At 46.1% G+C, this 19,995-nt stretch overlaps 1 protein-coding gene and 1 long non-coding RNA gene across 3 annotated transcripts in view; both read left to right on the top strand.

The window, feature by feature from the left end:
- The window catches only part of LOC102444730 (cystathionine beta-synthase-like), a 64,581-nt gene extending 56,073 nt beyond the window's left edge, over positions 1–8,508 (top strand). For both annotated transcript variants that reach the window (XM_075912298.1, XM_075912299.1), the window contains 4 exons: positions 772–906; positions 1,976–2,084; positions 3,007–3,091; positions 6,426–8,508. In XM_075912298.1, the coding sequence (XP_075768413.1) occupies positions 772–906; positions 1,976–2,084; positions 3,007–3,091; positions 6,426–6,586 (490 nt within the window). In that variant the 3' untranslated portion in view covers positions 6,587–8,508. The remainder of the gene's footprint in view (positions 1–771; positions 907–1,975; positions 2,085–3,006; positions 3,092–6,425) is intronic.
- Positions 8,509–10,308: 1,800 nt separating this feature from the next.
- On the top strand, positions 10,309–18,726 carry LOC102444591 (uncharacterized). Its single transcript, XR_333024.4, has 3 exons — positions 10,309–10,479; positions 12,411–12,540; positions 15,976–18,726. It is a non-coding gene; the product is annotated as an uncharacterized LOC102444591 (long non-coding RNA).
- The last annotated feature ends 1,269 nt before the right edge of the window (positions 18,727–19,995 follow it).

Genomic DNA, 19,995 nt, shown 5'->3' with positions numbered 1-19,995 from the left:
AAATAGCTCCATTTTCTATTCAGAAAATATAAAAGACCAAATTTTAGATTACTGGATTCGGAGGGCACAAGGCAGGCATCATGATGATCATCTAGTCTGACTTCCTGAATTACACAGGCCACAGAAATTCATCAAGTGACTCTTGTTGTGGAGGGGATACAGTCTTCCTTACTACATAAGCTAACTTATTTCCAGTTGAAGTTTTCTGCTTATAGCTGTCGGATCTTGCTTTGCCTTTTTCTGCTAGATTGGGGCCCTTTAACGTCAGAGGACTTGCAGATTTCCTTCTATTCACTGAGAACCGGACTTATCCAAACCTTCTTCCAGAAGCCACAGCTGCTGCATCGTAGGACTCTCTTTTTGTGCTGAAGTTACAAGCCCTGGGCCTTTAGAAATAGGGCTACAAACAAAAGAAGTAAAGTCAAGTGAAAATGCTCACCTTTTTATGGTTCCGAACTAGCTTGAGGGCTTGGTTAAATTAGAGGCAGCGTGCTCAACACCACAGGCTCAAGCCCTGAGTCAGGTGTCACTGAGCTCAAGTGTGATGATGACCTCTGTCTAAATCTGCCTGTATTTTAGTCTGTGTCTGAATGAGCTCTGTCTGAACAAGACAGCCCCACAAATGTCTCCTGCTTGTGAATAACAATCATTTGGTGAAACAAAAAACAGGACTATGTAGCACTTTAAAGACTAACAAGATGATTTAATAGGTGATGAGCTTTCGTGGGCCAGACCCACTTCCTCAGATCATTTGCTGTCATTTTCCAATAGGTGGTGGAATGTCAAGGTGCAGAAGCTGAATCTCCTGCCTCCTCTGCTGCTTGTCCCAGAGGTCAATTGCCAAACAGCAATCGAAATCCTCAAGGAGAAGGGCTACGACCAGGCACCGGTGGTTGCTGAATCTGGGTATCTCTTTTACTTGGGTGGACAATTATGTACATGAGTAACAGCAATGAGGAAACTAAGGACAAAATACTTTAGAATTGCACAATAAACCAGATTCATTCTGTCCAGTCAGTACACTTTTTAATGTACCATTTAATTGCCTGTAGGGTAAAGTGAAAAATATTAATGCAGGCCTAATCCAGATAGATGCTGAGCTCCATTGTGTGGCCTGGGAGTGCACATACTCAGCCCCTCTAGGATCAGCTTTCTCATTTTTGCTATACACCGTAATAACAGATCTTGCCCATCAAGGAAGTGTTATATACAAAGTCAGTGGGCGTTGGATCAGACCCCTACACAACAAAGTGCACAGGAAAGGGAAGGAATAGAGATGAAACACTGGTAAATGACAGCACATGCCCATTAGCTGACTGTTCTTCAAACAGTTAAGTCCTGGGCTGCAAATTTCAGGCAATAATTGCTGTTAAAAACTCTTTATTGGGGATAGGCTCCCCCTCTGCAGAATGCATGATGTAATGGAACAGCTGCAGCAGCAGCTGAGGGATAGACAATGGAGTCCCTCACTGGCTAAACCAGTTGAGCTATTCCTACAGCCCAGCGTATCTCAGCTATTAATGATCTGGCCCCAGGCTCCGGCTTGGAGATGGAAAATTCCCAGACTGAAATTGTATCCTTGTCTCTCGGTATTAGCATCTAAATGTTGTGCTGTTATTGTTTCCTTGCTGTGCACTTTGCTTGGCTGCTTCCTTCCACACCAGGCAGTATACAAGTCAGAAATATGTTCTTCTGTGGTGGAAAATGACTGAGGATGGTACAGGAGAAATGGCTAGCGCTATAGCCCAGGGAGGAGGAAAGAAAGACATGACCCAACAATTTCTCAGCCTTGTTTTTACTGTTAGACACTAAAAGATGCTTGCATGAACTAAGGGCCACCTCCTTCTCCCAGTGAAAGCAATGGAAACTTTGTCATTGGCATCAAAGGGAGCAGGATTGGGCCCTAAAAGCTTAGCTGTTTAACATTTGACCACCTCAAGCTTAACCCTTTGCAAATCTCCCTGTTCTCTTCCAGTCACATTATGGGAATGGTGACTCTTAGTAATATCCTCTCCTCCGTGCTGACTGGAAATGCTCAGATCTCGGACCCAGTTCTCAAAGTCATCCACGATCAATTTTCAAAGGTATTGCAATCGCTACTGATTTGTTTCAAATAGAGCCCAGAGGTGAGTTAGGCACCACCCAAACCAGAAAGAAGGTATGTTCCCCATGCCGAGGAGGAGGAGGAAGGGAGGGAAAGGAATGGGATGAGCAAGAGGGAGAGACAGCAGATGAGAGGCGGTGGGAAGTGAGTAAGAAAGTAGAAATGAGAGCAGCAGGAGGAGTGGGGACAGGGAATTGAAGTGGGGTAGAGAGAGACTGAAGGAAAGGATCATACTGAAATGATGAAAAACCTGCCTGCCAGGATCTATCATTTGCATTTTTAGGCAAGGTAAAAAGCAAGGATTGTGTCTAGCTGGAGAAACTTGACAACTCTGAGTGACCCTCATTATCATAGATACATGATAAGAATGTTTTTGCCAATATGGGGATCTGCTTCTGCTCCTGCTCCCACTCATGCAGTGAGAAACAGCTGCTGAATTGGTGGAATTCTGCACTTGGCAGAACTGACCCTGTAGCCTGTGTGTCCGATGCTTCCCTCTGTATGAGTTGCCTAATTATAAATTGAACTATGTCTGGCTTTCTGCAGCTCTGCAAAGGAGGGAGAGGGAAAGCGGTAGTCCCCAACTTCTCTGCCCCTAGGCAAGCTCTGGGGATGATTCCTGACTTTGAAGCAGATCCTCAGATGGTGTAGACTGACACAGCTCCAGGGGGGTTTATGGAGCTTCTCCAAACTATATCTGGTGTGGACCTTTGTGCTTGTTTTTGTGTGCCCCCTGCACTCCTCAAAGCTCCAGGCATCAGTGCACCTGTACCTTCTGATATTCCTCTTCCTCCACCTCTGTACTGCCTGGACTGTGCTTTGAAAATAAGAAGTTGGGTCCCTAATGCTGTCTCAAAAGTGAAGTGTTTAAATGTCTTTTGTTTTTTGTCCTCTCTCTTTAGATTAGCCTGGATGACAACCTTGGAAACCTCTCTAATATCCTGGTGGATGATCATTTTGCTATAGTTGTACATGACCAAGTGCAATGTAAGTATCTTTTAATGACGTACAGGGAAGGACTGCTTTAAAAGTCAGATTCTGGCCGCTACATTGACCAGATTATATGAGTTTTGTACAGGCATTCTCGTGGGGAGGGGGAGGAATGGAATCCTGACAATGGGGCTATGAAGGTACCAGCAGCTATGAAGGTACCCTATGCTGGCAGCTGCAACACTATGCTTCTCCCGCAGGAGGGATTTTTCCCCCAGGGTTCAGCAGGGTCATGGATCCACTGGCCATTCACCCTTCTCCAAAGCCAAAGTAGCAGCAAGGGGAGCTGGATGCACTAAGGTTCCTGTTCTGATTATTTACAGCTGGACGCAAACAGATTTATTTTAGCGCCACCCCTACGGCTGTTGTAAAGCGTGTCTTTTTGAGGCCCGATGATCAAAGGAGGAAGCCTAGTCTGTGGTAAAAAGGCACCAGTCTCAGGAAGTCAGAGCTCGTCTTAGCTCTGCTCCAGACTATGTGTGTAACCTTGGGCTAGTCATGCAGGCTCTGTGCCTCAGTTTCCCATCTTTAAAGTAGGGGTAACAGTACTGCCTTATTCTCACCTGTTGTCTGCTTGAATCGTAAGTTTTTCCGGGGAGTTTTGTTCTTTACCGTGGTCTCATATAACACCTAGCACAATAGTGTCCTGACCTCAGCTGGAGCCTTTGCACACGACTGTAGTAAAACTGTCCCTAGAAGAGCCATAGCTGAGTCCGGCTGTCTCTGTGCAGCAGCTGCTGCAGAAATGGGTTTACACAGGTTAATGCTGTGGAGAGCAGTGTTACTACCCCAGAGAGGAGACCTGAGGACGAGCATACATACCTCTGAGAATGCCACAGAGGGCCAGAGAAACCCTGGGCTTGGCCCCAAGAGTTCCCATATGGCCGTGCAGATGGAGGAGCGAGTGCTCTCTCTCCTCGCTTGCTCTTCCAGGTTGCAGGCTGAGGCAGCTGGCTTAGCTGTGAGGGGGAAGGGATATTTCACAGTACTTCAGCGGGACACTTTTGGCCAGCTGAGGAATAACACCGTGCATATGCGCCACAGTGGGTATGTCTACACCGCAAGGAAAAACCCGTGGCTGGCCTGTGTCGCCCCTCTCAAGCTCCTGGGGCTGGCGCTGCCTGTGAGGCTGTTTCATTGCTGTGTCTGGGCTCCGGCTGGAATCCAAACTCTGGGGTGCCCCCATCTCGCGGGGTCCTATGGCCAGGGCTCCAGCCTGAGCCCTGATGTCTACACAGCAATGAAACAGCCCCAGGAGCCTGAATCAGCCAGCACAGGGTGTCTAGTTGCTGCGTAGACTCACTCTTGAGAGTCTCGTTCTTGTCTCCTTAGCTGGCACTTGAACTTGGATGGGTGGGGTGAAGTTAGGTGAGTAAGGTAGGGAAAAGTTAGCTTTGTCGTTCTTTACAAGAATTGAAACTCCAGCCAGTCCAGAACCCTACTGGGCGTGGTGCTGTACAGGTATAAAGAGCCCGTGTCAATGGCAGTCAGTTTCTCAGGCTGGGCACACATTACACCATAGGTCGGTATCCGTTATGTCACTCAGGGGTGTGAATAAGCCACTTCTCTGAGCGAGGTAAGTTGCACCAACTGGAGCAGTGGTATGGACTGCACTTTCTTGGTGGGAAGAGCTTCTTCTGCCCACACCACCAAGCTCTGTAGAGTAATCATAGCCTCAGCAAACAGTGTTTATAAAGGGGATAATTTCTTACGCCTTTCCTACCCTTAAAAGTGTTGCCACTTTATCTATGCTGCCACAAAACTTCCCTGTTGATGCAGCTATACTGGGCTAAAAGTGCTGATAGTGAAATAGCTTCTTCTGGCTCAGGGCTTTTGGAGACCTACTTATGCTGGCAAAAATAACACCCCTTGCCACATAGTTATGTGGCAAAAAATTGTAAGAGTAGACTATGCCTTATCTTAAAAGAAATGCTTGGTTTGAGATTTCACTGACACAAAGCAGTCAAGATAACCGTGTTCTGGATATTGTCAGAACTTCAGGGCGTAATTAGGCTGATTGTATGAGAAAACAATGTTCAATGTATAGCCTGCTCATGTACATGAGCTAGTGAAATAGCGTGCTATGTTGGCTTGCCACCTGCCAATGGGTCTGGAGTTTTAGGGTCAGGCCATAGCAGGCTGAACTCAGATCCTCCAAATCCATATGCACCTCCCACCATGAGCAAATCAAGCTATGACTCTGAGACTCCCTCTGTGATTATACCCCCCCCTTTTTTTTTCTTTTTTTTGCAGGGGGAGGGGAAGGGAGGAGAGGGAACAAGGGATGGGAAAGGGAAGGGTGCCTGGCCATCAATGAGAGCTGTAGAGGGTTGAAAAAAAAATCTATATTTCTGCAAAATGTTAAGAACAATTTGATTCAAAAATGTGTGTGGAAGATTTTGATTCTTTTTCCACACACACACAACCAACCCCCCCCCCCTTCAAATGTTCATTATTTTTTTTGTCAAAAAAATTCTTCAAAATCACATTTTTATTAAACCTTTTGAGTTTGACAAAATTGCATTTTTCACTGGGAAAAAAAATGTTGCTGGAAAAATTTCAGCTAGCTAGAGTCACCTCATTTCACCTTTTTGCACACTTTTTCTAGTCCACAGGTTCTGACCACAGTTCACCTTATTTTTATTACTTTTGTCCCATCCCTCCCAACACGTACTTTATTCTTTCATTTAGTAAACCCCACCTGGTTTTTATTTGTTTGCTTTTAAGAGGACAAGGTTGGTTGGTTTTTAAGTTATACTTTATTGCACTGTATATTGCTTGGTATTGGTGTGGTACAGCGCTATATAAGCAGAAGTGGGGCAGAAGGGTTGTTCAGAAATAAAAGTATCACTACTGCTGTTAAAGATTATCATTGATATGGGATGGGGAAAGCAAGAGTCATTGGAACAAAAGGTCTTGTAAGATCAAGGGACGAATTGGACTCTTTGTAGTGGTAAAGAATTTGCTCTTGCCCCATGTGATCCTGATGTCACTTGACTTGCTGCTGGTGGGATTGTACCTAGAATCATTTTCAGTAGAATCATATAAGGGATAATGCTGCCCTTTTTGAGGGAGGGATGTAAAATCCAGTTTAATTAGTTAACTGGTTAAATATCTTGTTTAATGGGTTAACTGCTTAAATGGGGGTGGGCAGGGGATCGAGCCGCTGGTTAACTGTAATAGTAAGCATCACCCGATAAGAGTGTTGCTTACCAATTAACCAGTTAACCATTCACATCTCTCGTTTGACATCTTATCTTTATAAAATACCAGCCATTTCTGGATTGCTTTTTCAGACATCTCAGTAATGTAGTTTGCTGTGTGCTTACAGATGTTGGAGATGGCAGTTATTCAAAGAAACAGGTGGTATTTGGAGTGGTCACAGCTATGGATCTCCTGAACTTCATTACCCAAAAGGATAAAAGCCAGTACCAAAAAGTTGCTTCATCCAGAGGATCGATTGCCTCAGATGAATCTGAAATAAGCCACTGAAGATTTTTCAAACTGACTTGGCTAAGAGTTTAATTTACGAATCCTTGGTCCCATACGTTTGATTTCATCCAAAATGACATCAAAGAAATCTCTGGATCAGATGATCTGACTAAAGAAGAATGTTGAATTAAGATGAGCAGTTATACCAAGATTACCCCCTCATCATCTCTGCTGATGTTGCATCGTAATGTTAATATATGGCTCTTATTGCACTGGTTTTATCTGACTTGTCTCTTGCTGTTTTCATGGTTAATTAACTCCACCTCAGTGTTAATTAACACCTTTGCACACTCTCAACAGATGCATGATTTCGGCTGGAGCTGGATCCATGTCAGGAGAAGCTCCAGCCCTCTACCAAATTTCACCCTTGCCTGAGGAAAACCTTCCCCACCCACAACCCTTCTGGGAAGAGCTGCCAATCAGAGCTCTCTTCCCCCTCCCTTCAGGGGCAGACCCCTTTCTTACAGGTGGAAGGAACAGGTAGAACCAAGTAGGTCAGGTCAGCTCTGCTTCCTTTTACCTCCTCCCCTCCAGTGAACAATGGGATGACTCTTCTGCTCCTCCTCTATCTCCCCTCCATCCCTGCCACACCTGGCCTGGGAAGGAGAAGAGGGGACCCTGCAGCAGCCTTCTCTCATGGGCCTGGGTGAGAGGTATGAAGACTCTCAGGACTGTAATTGTCACACAGGCATGCTGGGGATGGGCAGGGGAGTCTCAAATTCCAAAATACAGTCCTGTATTTTGTTTCAGCTACACCAGACTAACACGGCTGCATTTCTATCAAATTCCAAAGGCAGCCGAAACGCACACTGTAATCTTAACTTTAAAAAAAAATCATGATTTGGGAGCAATTACTTATTTTTGGGGTCTCACATGATTTTGATGCTTTGGCATCCATTCCAAGAGCTGTCAGCAGAGCTCAGAAGAGCTGCTTGTTTGAACTGCAAAACCACAGAAGGAATTAAGTGCACAGCAAGAGAAAACAAAATCACTTTTTACAGCCCATTATAGCCTGGGCTTCAAGCATGTGTTCTGAGCAGTTCAAGAGCAGTTTTAGCTTTTCCTAAGCAACAAGTCTGTGTTTTTAATCTACTCTAGTATGTACACGGGTTTGATAAATGATAACGTATTTATGGTTAGGAATGGTGTCTGTTACTTTTTGTTTGCTGGGATATACACAATACATCAACTCTCTTGCAAGTATTTGGGTGTTTGTTCATGTCTGTTTTATGGCCAGAAAAGCAGACCACCATTGCAGCCTCAGGAAGTTCAGACAGTTTGCAAAAGCTCCCCACACCAAACCCAAGCTGTTCACTATCACTAAGGACAAACCATTGGGGAGGGAGAGTGAAGAAGAGGGGAATAACAAACTGTGACAAAGTCGCTATTCCAAAACCAGGGAGAGCATCATGAAGAACAATGTTGGATGGAGACTTGGGGCTCATCTTACTATATAGCACTATATATAGCCTGTAGTTAATTCCACCTCACTGAGAGGTGGTAGTTATGTCAGTAGGAGAAGCTCTCCAGTATATGAAGCACAGTCTGTGCTGGGAATTGGGTTGATACAACAATGTCACTCGGGTGTGGATTTTCCATACCTGCAAGTGACATAGTAACACTGACATAAGGGAATAGTGCAGACCAAGTCTGACAGTCAAATCCTACTCTGACTTTGATTTCACAGAATCAAGCCCTTATTGGTGGATATTTTTAATGATGCTCTTTCTCAGGTTTCATAACTTGAAAGAAAAAACCCACCGAAGTAATCACAAGAACAAGAGCTTTTCGGGGGGAGGGGAGGGAGGAGAGAGAGAGAGGATATTTTTCATTTCCTGTTTCTCCAGCAGTACACAAGGATCCAGTAGCTGCAAGAAATTGCCTTTGTTTTATATATATGTGAAGGAAAATCATTGTGCATTATAGGACTGTGTACTTGAATAAAAACAAATACAATATTTATGACAAAAATATGGTTATTTATTTTAGAGAGACTACCCCTTTAGGATGAGCTCTGAAACAGATCTCAGAGGCCTGAGTCATTAAAGAATCCATGGAATGCTTTGCAAGCGTGACTGGGGATGGGGGGAGAGATTGTTAACTCAGTGTGTTGGCCATAATTTAGTGTCTGCAGTTAAATTTCTCCCTGCAGCGTACAGTAGTTCTTCTGCTCTGTCCTAAACTGCGGTAGTGGTGCTATGCTGTTTGATATATAAATGTCACATTCCACCCTGCAGGAAGCTGCATGTCAGCAGAGGGGGGGCAATGATACCTGTGTCTTACTCTTAACCATGCTTCTGCAGGGACTTAAGTATGAACTTGAGCATGGGATCAATAGCTAATCTAGACATGATGAAGATGATGATTTAATTTGTATTACCATGGAGCATAGGAGCCCAAATTATGTTGCTTAAATTGATGCAGAGTTGGATTAATAGTTTGTAAAATATTTGGGGATCCTTCTGAGGGAAAGATTCTTTATAAATGTAAGTCATTCTCATTTTTGCATAACTCAAGGCCAAGTATGCGGCAAACCACCTACAATCAGTAGCAAGGTTTCATTTATTTACAAATGGAATATTCTCTCAAATGATTCAGAGCTATGAGACTGTTAGCCAGCGAAAGCTGGTGACTTTATTACCATTACCTTTGTCCCCCATGCCCTCTTCCCTCCTGTCTGTGACAACCCCATCTTGTTTGGTTTTAGATTGTAAAATGTGTGTCATTTGTTTTTATATTACATTTATTTGACTCTGTACGTTTTCACTTTGGTACAGATTTTTGGAGTGACAAAGCAAAACTGATTTTGTAGGTGTCATCAGTGGAAGAAGGTGGCTTTTATTAGGTAACTGGGTGGGGATTGTATTTGCTTGGACGGTATGTGTGGAATTTGGGATTGTGCAGTAGAGCCATAATGACAATACTTAGCTCTTATACACTATGGCTTATCTGTAGCTCTCAAAGGGCTTTGCAAAGGAGGTGAAATAACATTGTCCCTACATGCAAAAAGACTGCACTGTCATTGAATAAACACAGTGCGCAGAGCAAACAAAAACCAGCAATTAGCTATTTCACCCTTTTCCTCAGCTATCCTTCCCCATGCACTTGGGGGCCAACATACTGCAGTTACATAGCTAAACAACAAAACCAGTGATATAACAGGTCTTTCCATCTATTTTCTCTCATATATAGTATTACAATAAAGTGCCTATAAACAGTTGGCGGGGATGGGGAGGAGAGCCAAGTAATTTATATAACCCTTGTTTGCAGTGGTGGTGTAACCCTGTTGGTCCCAGGATATTAGAGACACAAAGGCGATGAGGCAATATCTTTGAATGGCCTGACTTCTACTGGTGAAAGGGATAAGGTTTCAAGCTATACAGAGCTCTTCTTTTGTGTAGTCAGTCAGCCTGTCTCTTCCCATCAACAGAAGTTGGTCCAATAAATATTCTCTCACCCACCTCGTCTGTCCTGTATAAGCATCCTCGCTCTGGGCAGGGTTTAAGTTCTGTTCCATTCCTTTTGAGAAGATGAAGAGCGTTGAACTTTCATGTGGGGGTAGCCATGTTAGTCTATCTGCAACAAACAAGGAGTCCTGTGGCAATTCTGTGACTAACAGAATCACTAGGGCATGAGCTTTTGTGGGTAAAACCCACTTCATGTGGTGGAGCATGGGAGGGGTTTGCAGTTGATCTGGAGAAATGGACGGGAGGATCTCAGTGGCTACTGGATGATTTCAGGACTGTGTGGCAGCTGGGGAATGGGACCGGAGATCAAATAAGAAGCTGGGTAGTGAGGAAGGCAGACTATGAACAAGTTTGGCAGCTGAAAGGGGATTTTTCTAGTAATGTTGCCTAGCACACGCTGCTTACGTGCCTCTGTCAGCCACTCGGGTGAGTTATATCACTGCAATTGCTCCTGTTTCCCTGGGACTTTTGCTTTTTTCTTTCCCTTTTAATCAACATAGGAATTTTAAAATAATCTTTTAACCTTTGAATTAGTGCTTAGGTGGGAGCATATTTAGAATGCCACAGGGATGGTGTCAGACGGGGCAAAAGGAAGTAGAATTTTAAACGTAAGGATGGGTGGGGAGACGAGATGTCTTTTTTTTTCTCTTTCTTCCCCCCCCTTGTTAGCATGGCTCAGTTTGGGGACCTTGTGAGATTTGTGGCTAAAGCTAACCAGGATGTTTATTTTCAAAATGACTGGGAGAGCCCAATCTTGCAAACACACAGTTCAGCATTTGTGTCATTTCACTGGTAGGAGAAGTCTCAGCAAAGTTACAGGAAGAACATAGGTAACGATTAACAACATCAGGCCCTAAATTCACTCCTTCCGTGGGCCTACTCCTATAAATACCTTGGCTTGCAAATGCCCGGCCTCTGGGGTTTGGAGGGGGTGACTTAAAGCCACCCACATTTAGGATACCACTGCAAGCAGACTTCACAGAAACAAGAGATGTTTTCAGGAGCCCATGGAAAGCAACTGGCTCTCACAGGGAGGGGAAAGCTCTAAGGAGATTTGGATGAGGATAACATTGATGATGGAAATGGGGGTGCTTGCTATGGAGGTGTGGGCAAATGGGGGAGGGGGTAACACATAATTCCTAGCAGGGTGGAGATGGGGAGCATGGTGGGAAAGGAGCAAACTATTACCCCCTGTCCTGGGGACAAAAGGAGGTGATTCTGGTATGGCAAAGGAGCATGTGGAGCACAGTTCCCGCTAAGGTGTGTGCCTGTGCGGCCATGCACAAATAATTCCCCCCCCCCCCCCCCCAACGCCTCAGGAGAGCTGCACAGGCTGCTGCTCCAGCGGGTGAGGCTGACTGAGATGTTGTGGTGAGGGAGCCACAGGAGTGGAGGGTCAGGACCTGCCACAGCTGTGAGGCGGGGGAGGGGGCTATTCTGGTGGCTGGGTCTGGGAATGGGACATGCTGCACGGCGGGGTGGGGGGGAGGGAGAGAAGGGGAGGATTTCTGCTCCGGCAACCGAGAACGTGTGTGTGTGTGTGTGTGTGTGTGTTAGTTAATAAATTGGGTGCCATGGTGGCACTCATCCAAACCAGCGCACATGACCTCAATATGGCGCACAAACCAAAACTCATTCTGCTCATGGTTGGAAAATCTTATAGGGAATACTAGTGTGGAATGTTCCCAGCCTCTGGAATGGGGGGGTGGGGGAGGGAAGAATACGGGAGCCAGGCAGGGGTGGGGGAGGGTTTCCAATTTTTCCAACCAGAGCGTGCGAATGGCATCCAGTCTGTCCAAGGGGAGAAATGGCCAACCCTATGGGGATACCCAGAACCCCTGGCATGATGGGTGGAGTGACAGGGACTCTCAGAGGGAGAAGGATGGGAGGGTGGCACACAGAGAGCTTGGGGGCAGTGGAGGAAATGAAGAGATGCCAGGAGCCCTTGGAATGGGTATGAACTTAGCTACCAGCTGTGCAACAGGAATTCCTTATTCCCTAGCGCTGGATGCATTTCAGTGGTGTTGTATGTGTGTAGCTTCCCAATATTTTCTGTATGCTTGTGGATGGCAAACCATACACAGATATACCCTCTATGGACTGAGTTTAGCAGGAGCTTAATCTATTGTCTTTGGCGCTCTAGTCTCAGTCAAAGTTTAAAGTGGAGCAGGGACAGGGTAGGATTGCACCACAATCTGGAATAGATTTAAATGCTCAGATCACCAAAGGAGATATAGGAGTAACTGAAACCATTAGCAAGATAATCTTTTGGCCACTCCCAGCCATGAATTTTGTGTTGCAAAAGGCTCTCTTCTTCTCCCTCCCCCCCCCCCCCCCCGGCCCCATTTGTACTGCAGCAAGGCTCAGAGAGCCTATTGCCTATAAAGAGGTGACCTTTCAGCTGGACTGATATGGTTGTGCCGGGAGAAAAATCAAAAGCCTGATCACCATTCCTGGGCCAAACCATCTGGCATCAAGACTGTCCAGGTAATTTAAACTGTTTTCTATTTTAGAGCAGAGTCATGTTTCTGATTTTAAAAAAGGGTTCCTTCTCCTATCCTGAAATATAAATTACCAGCCGTTAGTTAGAGTGACCATTTTCCAGGAGTGTGTGGTAGCTGGGGAGCAGGTCAGGAGACACAGGCTATCTTAAAGAAAACTGGACTGATCTGAGCAGAACATCATCCCTATGTAACTATTGATTAATACATTTCTTTAACGTATCTTTATGGAAAATTGGCCTTCTTGTCAATCAGACCTGGTTTTATTTTTTGGAAAAGATTACGAGTTTGGTTGACAAAGGGAACCATGCTGATGAAGTATACTTAGGGTTCTTTGGTAAGACATATGACTTAGTACTGCCCTGCATTCTGATGAAAAGCTTGGCACTTATACAATAGTATTAAAGCACAAATTAAAAGGATTAGGAACAGGCTAACTGTCAGAACTCAAAAAAAAAGTAATGATGATTTCCCATTGACAATGAAAGTATTTCTAGTGGGATTCTGCTGGCATCAGTTCCAAGTCTGCTGCCATTTTTATTAGAGATCTGGAAGCAAATGTAAAAATCACTACCTTAGGAAACTTGCGGATGAAACAAAGATTGGCTGAATGGTAAATAATGATGAGGACAAGGCAGCAGTGTTGCCACTGCTAAGCATTCACAAATTGGAAGGTTAGCTTAAAAATCATGAGATTTAAAAAAAATAGTACCTTTTGAGTTCTTACTTGCCTTTTGCTTTCAGAGCCTGTAGAAAGGTGCATTTGGGTAAATGTTTTCAAGCTTCTCTCTGCAAACATGATACCTAGAGAATTTCATGTTTTAAAAAAGCTGAGATTCTTGTGCATTCACACAACTCCAGGAGCTGGGGCTTTAAGAAACACACCAAATATCCCAACACACATGCTAAATCGGAAGAATTGGTGGTAGCAGTAGGGTAGCTTATCAAGTGACCTTGATTAGTTGGTAAGCTGGGCCCATTCAAACAAAAGGCTTTTAATACATCCAAATGCAGGCCACACATACAGAATGCGGGACTGTATCCAGACAAACAGGGACTCTGAAAAAGATTTAGTGTTGTGACAGACAGACAACTGAACTTGAACACCCAGTGAGATGCTGTGACAAAAAAGGGCAATGCAGTCTTTGGAGATACAAACACAGGCGTAGCAGGTCTGAGGAGAGAGGTGATTTAACCTCTGTAGATGGCCTTGGTGAGATCTAGACGACTGGGTGTAGTTCTGGTGTCCTTATATCAAAAAGGATTATGAACAATTGGAGAGGAAAAGAGACACAAAATGAGCTGAGAGCTGAAAAACAGGCATGAAACTTAGAGCTCAGTATGTTTCATTTATTGTAAAGAAGAGCAAGGAGGAGCCTTGCTAATGGTGTATAAGTACTTCCACAGTGAGGTAAGACAGGTACTCCAGGCTCTTTCATTCTAGTAGACAAAAGCATAACAAGTGCCAATGGCTAGATGCTGAAGCCAGACCAAATAAATTATGCCTTTCTCATGGGCACCAACTCCATGGGTGCACCAGGGTTGGAGCACGCTCCCCTCTCCCTACTGCAGAAAGCCACATTATCAGCACTTCCCCTCCCCCTCAGAGCAGGAAAAGGCAGGACAGGCATGGGGTCTTGGGGAAGGAGTGGAGTGGGGGGCAGAGCTGGGAAGGGGGGAAGCAACCCCTGGCACCTTAGAGTAAAGATATTAAATTGCAATTATCAGGCTAATCATGTAGTCGATACATTTTGTATTTAGCCGCTAAGGGGACCTGCCGCAGAGCCGCTGTGAGATCCAGCTGGAGCCAGGACTGAGCAGTTCCAGCTCATGCCAGCTCTGAATCACTGTAGCTCTGCATTTTAAAGGTAGTAAGAACCACCAGGCCCTATAGAGGCACAATGCCCTACACCAGCACGGGCTGGTACTGCTCGGTCCCAGCTCACACCATGTCCAGCAGTCCCTGTTCGCAGTGACCTGGGCTGGCCATAGGCAGGGGCTGCTGCCAGATCAGCCCCTGCCTGTGGCCAATGGGGCTGCTGTGAACAGGCTGCTTGATGGCAGCAGCCCCTGTCCGTGAGGGGGCCCAGCTTCCCGTTGGGACCCCTGCAGACAGGGGCTGCTGCTGGAGCAGCCTCCTCTATTTTCCCCCACCTGCTGCCTCTAAAATCTTGGCATAGCCCCCCAAGAAAAAAATTATTGCCCACTGCTAATTTGGCTGGTGCTTGGTCCTGCTGTGAGGGCAGGGAACTGGACTGGATGACCTCTTGAGGTCCCTTCCAGTTCTAGTGTTCTATGCGTCTATGATCTATTGATCCCTCCTGGCTTGAAAAATAAATTGACAGCCCTGGGAACACTACACTTGATTGAAGCAGGAAGTGTTACACTAATTAAAAACAGCTTTTAAACATTGAATATTTAGATGTACTCTTCCTTAAAGCACTTTGTGCATGACTTCACTTATCTAAAATAGGTAAGTGAATTTATTACCACTTTATAGATGGGGAAAGTACAGCACAGGGAGTAAGTAATGTGCCCAAGGTTACAGAGTATAAGTGGCAAGGCCAGTGTTAGTATAACTGCCACCCCGTGGATTTGAACCTGGGCTCTTTGAAGCTTAACATAGGAACCACAATAGCATGCGCTATAGAAGTCAGCTGACTTGCAGTCTAAGCTGTAGAGCTCCCTTGTTCTCATCTGTTGCTGTAAGTGGGCTAAGTGCCACTACATGGGACAGTGAACCACACTAGGGCTATGTCTATACTGGCAGCTTCTTGCGCAAGAGTTCCTGTGCAAGAACTCTTGCATAAGAATATGTCCACACTGCCATGTGCTTTTTGCACAAGAGCATCCTTGTGCAAGAAAGCTCCGATGGCCATTTTAGCCATAGGGTTTTCTTGCACAAGAAACCCATACCACGCGTCCATACTGTCCTCTTGTGCAAGAGAGCTGACACTTGTTAGAAAAGAGCATAATTCTTGTGCAAGAAACCCTCTTTTCCCATGGTTTACTGTAAATCTTCTTGTGCAAGAGCAGGCGGGCCGTGTGGACACTCTGCTGGTTCTTGCACAAGAACAGCCTTCTTGAGCAAGAACCTGACAGTGAAGACATAGCCTAGGTGTGTGGGTTACATAAGAACTCAGGGTTGGTGGCTGCCCATATAAAAATCAGTCTTACAACTTACTAACTCTGCTTGAGTCCACTTAAGGACAAATCCCGTATGGCAACACAGGCCTTGCCAGGTAAGCAAAGGCCGAACTGAATTAAGCTCTCTAGAGGAGGGGCTTTCATTTTGTTGTGTTGAACAGTTAGAAGGTTTGGGTTGCTGGAGATGCTATTACTATACAAATGATAATTACAATACTAAAGCAGAATATTGCATAACTATTTCATGGTAGGTAACATGAGCATTTGATTTCAGTACCACAGGTTCGCACAGAAGGTTTACATTTACAATTGTATAAGGGACTCCTCTGAGCCAGGAATTCCTGTTATATCTCTTTGCCGTTTTCTTGAAAAAAGAAAAAAAAATGAAGCCTGCACACTTGCTTTGCCTGTTGCTGAGCTGCTTTTCAGTACACGAAGCTGCCTGTAAACCCTTGAAGCTGGACTGCACTCTTGGAAAATGTAGCCCATGCCCAACTCAATACACAGTGGAGTGTTCGGAGGATAACTGCTGTGCTACATGTGCTGCTCCATGTTCCTGCCCAGATTATCACCAGTTGGAATGTGCCATGCAAGGCTATGAGGATGGAAACGTCCCTGTGGGACAATCTTTCTACATTGACTTTGCCACCCAACTCTGCACCTGTGTTTCTACAGGGAATATCTCCTGCGTGTCAGTTTGCCCCACGGTTTCACCTACGTGTAAGGAGACAGGCAGCCTTCCTGATGCCTGTCCCCAGTGCGTATGTCACTTGGACAATGAGAGACTCATAACTGCTGGCACCACCGTCCCCAGGGACAGGGAGATTTGTGTATGTCCCCCTGACGGAGGGAAACTACTCTGCACCCCAACCACACCTCCGCCCACTACAGGTCTAGAAATCATCCCTTGAAGAACTCCATTGTCCCTGTACCCTGCTCTTCCCCACCCCTACCCCCACTGTAACATAGGGCATCACAGGCCTCATCCTTACCCCTGGTCCAAGGCCATCCTGAAGGGCTAGGGCAAGGCCTAGCATAGCCCTCTTGCTCTAGCTGGGCCCGGCCTCCACTCCATCCTTTCCCACAAACCCCTCTCTCTGGTCTGCCCCATTCCACCCTTTTCCCCAAGCCTTCTCCCCCAAGTGGCATTAGATGTCAGCAGAGTGGCCTGGGGCCGGATTATTCTGCTTCCCATTGCTGCTGGTTCCAGACCACCTTCTAATCCCCTGGCCACACTAGGTCCTGTACTTCTGTGCACTCCTAAAGGGTGGGAGCTGAGGTAGTTGCCCTGAACCTTTGTATGGACAGAACAGAGGTGCCCCTACCATGCCATACTAGATGACAGGAAGGAAAAAACCACAACTTCACATGCACACTCTGTGCTCAGAACCACAGCTGGTGTACACAGGCCATTATGGTTACACATTGGTGCACTCAGACAGAAATGTTTACTTCCTTTCCAATTTTAGGGTGCCTGCCTCTTTAATGGATGACAGTCTGTGGACCAGTACCATTTTGTGTGCATGCGCGCACTGTTTTGGCCCCTCCATACATTTTTATTTTTGGAAAATACAGTTATCTTTTGTAGTCCACCCCCACATATTGAAGCACGCATAGCGGTACCCAAAGCACACAGTACCTGTAACTGTACAGCAAGCACAACACCATTCCTGTCTTCAGGAAGCTGCCCTGTCCCATTTATACCATAAGAGTCCGCACGACATGCTTCTTAGCAGCACCTAAGCTTGAGGGCCAGAAACCATCCCCGTGACTGACTTTTAAAGTGTCCTGGAAAGACCCACCCTCAGTCACATAACCCTCCTGGTGGCTGACTGTTTGAGACACCCAACAGCTGCTTCATCACCACCCTGGCATCAGCTTTGCCCTCTGTGACTCAGCCACATTACTCAGTGCTCAATAGGCTGCTGTGAGCCTGGGGCTGTTTTTCTCCCTGAGAGCCAAATGTTCCTTCAGTCTGCCAAAAACAGAATCAGTGACAATCTGTGCCAGTGGTGCTGGTAAGGTGGCCAAGGTAGGGCTTCCTAACCCAGGGAGAAGGGATGAGACGGAGGCCTCAGGAGGTGTCTCAGCTTGTCAGTAGAGCCAGTGTGCTGTGCCAGTTGGAAGAGAACATTTGTGCGGCTCTTGGACCGGTGTTGTGTTCCTACCGTGGGTGTGGCATGGACCAGTCTCCACTGAGCTCGGTGAAGCAGTCACAGTGGGCCTCCAGTGCTCACATAGCCATAGACAAAGAGCCCTGTCTTTTGGTGTACACCATGGGCAGCTGGTATAAGCGGCAGGGGAAGACCAGGCCTTTCTAAATGGCTAGCCTGGCCCCACCCACACTGCCCCCCAGCCCCTCTTCAGTGCATCTCCCTCAGTTGCCTGGGGCTTTCTGGGCTTCAACTCCATTGAGGCTGGGGCTGTGCCACCAGCTCTCTGGGGTTGGGGAGGCTGGAGCCAGGGGCACTGCCTGCTTGCAGCCCACCCTCCCCCTGTTCTGGGAAAGGCAGGGGCTGCGTGCTGCCCCTCCGTGTCCCGCCCCGTGTTCCAGCCAGGGCTGGAGAAGGCTAGTGCAACCTGACCTTCCTCCACCCTATGTGCCTGCTGGTGAAGTCTGGGGCTGAGTGCTGCCCACTGTGTGTGGGGGGAGGGAGAAGGAGGGGTGTCTGGCTCCCATGGGGCCCAGAGCAGCAGGGGCCAGTCCCCTGGCAGAAGGGGAGGGGCTGGAGGGCTTGTCTATGCTGGTGCCAAATAGACATCTGCATGCCCTCTGTTGCTCCATTGCAATTTGGGACACCCATTGCAGGAAATCCTGCACAGTGCCCAGAGTCACAGTCCTGCCTCGCCAGAGATGATTAATGGCCCTGCACAGTTCCATGACAGTGGCCCCCATTGTGGTTTTTGCAGGTCTAAAATGACTGCTCATTGACTAGCAGCAGCCTGGGCTTGTACGCTGCCACGGTGCAAACACTACTCACTTCTCTCCATTGTCAGTGCAGCTCCCATTCTGGTGTCCCTGTGCTGGAGGGCTGGGCTGAGAGCCAGCCAGATGTTATGTAGCACCCCCAGCCCAACATTACCATGAAATTGCAGAGGTCAGTGGTTGTGTCTCAGGCCCAGAAGCAACATTCTGTCAACTGCAGCTGCTCTGTGAATGCCATCAACAGCCTTGAGTTGTCTCCTTGGCCCTTAGAGAACTGTCCTTAAAAAAAAAGTATCAGTCAGTCCCCTGTTGTAGGTCTGCAAGTACATACGCCTCATGTGGCCTGGATTTTTAGCATTCACGAGAATAATGCAGAGCTCTGTGGTCTCCATGTTTCTCTCCAGAGACAGCAGACACCAAAGAGTGGTGCATGGGTTTGGGGATTTTTTTTAAAAAAAAGCCATGAAACGTATTGGTTGGAGAAAGTTGCATGCTGGCAACTTGACTGCTAGCTCCCAGACATCCCTGGGAGATTCATTTTTATCCCACAACATAAGGTGAACATTTTCCAAAAGGCTCTGTACTAGAAAATGTCATGTGACACATTAGGATATCTACCCCTGGCGTATTGCACTTTGCATTAACACAAGCACTCCTGGTAAATTTGTGCAATACCAATGCAAGCAGCCAAGAGAGAGAGAAACTTTGGCAGCTGTATGCCAACATATCTTGCATTGACCAGCACAGACATAGCATGATAAAGCTTGACAAAAAATGGATTCACTCAGGCAAAATGAAATTACAGCAAGCGATGTGTGAATTTTAAAACAACCTTGCAGATATCCCTTATGCCTATGGGGGGAACAAACACTAGAATTAGTGCCAGATTATGATTTTTGTACACAGAACTTCCATTATTGCCATGAGGGTGGGGATTAGGTCATGTGTTCCAATTAAGGGCACTTTTATGCCTTTTGTTAAGAAATGTAAATTGTTCAAGAATCTAGCTCTATTTGTCCAGTTGGATGGCCTGTGACTAGTCTCTCTCTTTAACCATCTGTTCTATTTTTGAAAGCTAGACGCCTGCTTTCTCTCAGCATGACAGTGATTCCCATAAGCAGGTCATTTCTGTATCAGTGATGGCTTTGAGACATAGGGCCTTCACACTTAAAAATCTAATTTAAAAAAATTGAAAATTTTAAGTTTTTCCAGTTACAGACTAATTCGGCTACCCCTTAGAAGCTATCAGAACGAGGTTTAATACCTAAGGCATATTCCTTTTAAACTGGGTCTGAAGCAAAAACATTTGTTTTGTGGCAGAGTGATTAAAGTACTGAATTCAAGCCTATAGACAATAAACCCAGTCAA

This window comes from Pelodiscus sinensis, chromosome 1, assembly GCF_049634645.1.
Source record: "Pelodiscus sinensis isolate JC-2024 chromosome 1, ASM4963464v1, whole genome shotgun sequence".
In the NCBI taxonomy this organism is placed as follows: Eukaryota; Metazoa; Chordata; order Testudines; family Trionychidae; genus Pelodiscus; species Pelodiscus sinensis.
The sequence above is the reverse complement of the archived record's forward strand: the minus strand, read 5'-3'. Positions and strand labels throughout refer to the sequence as shown.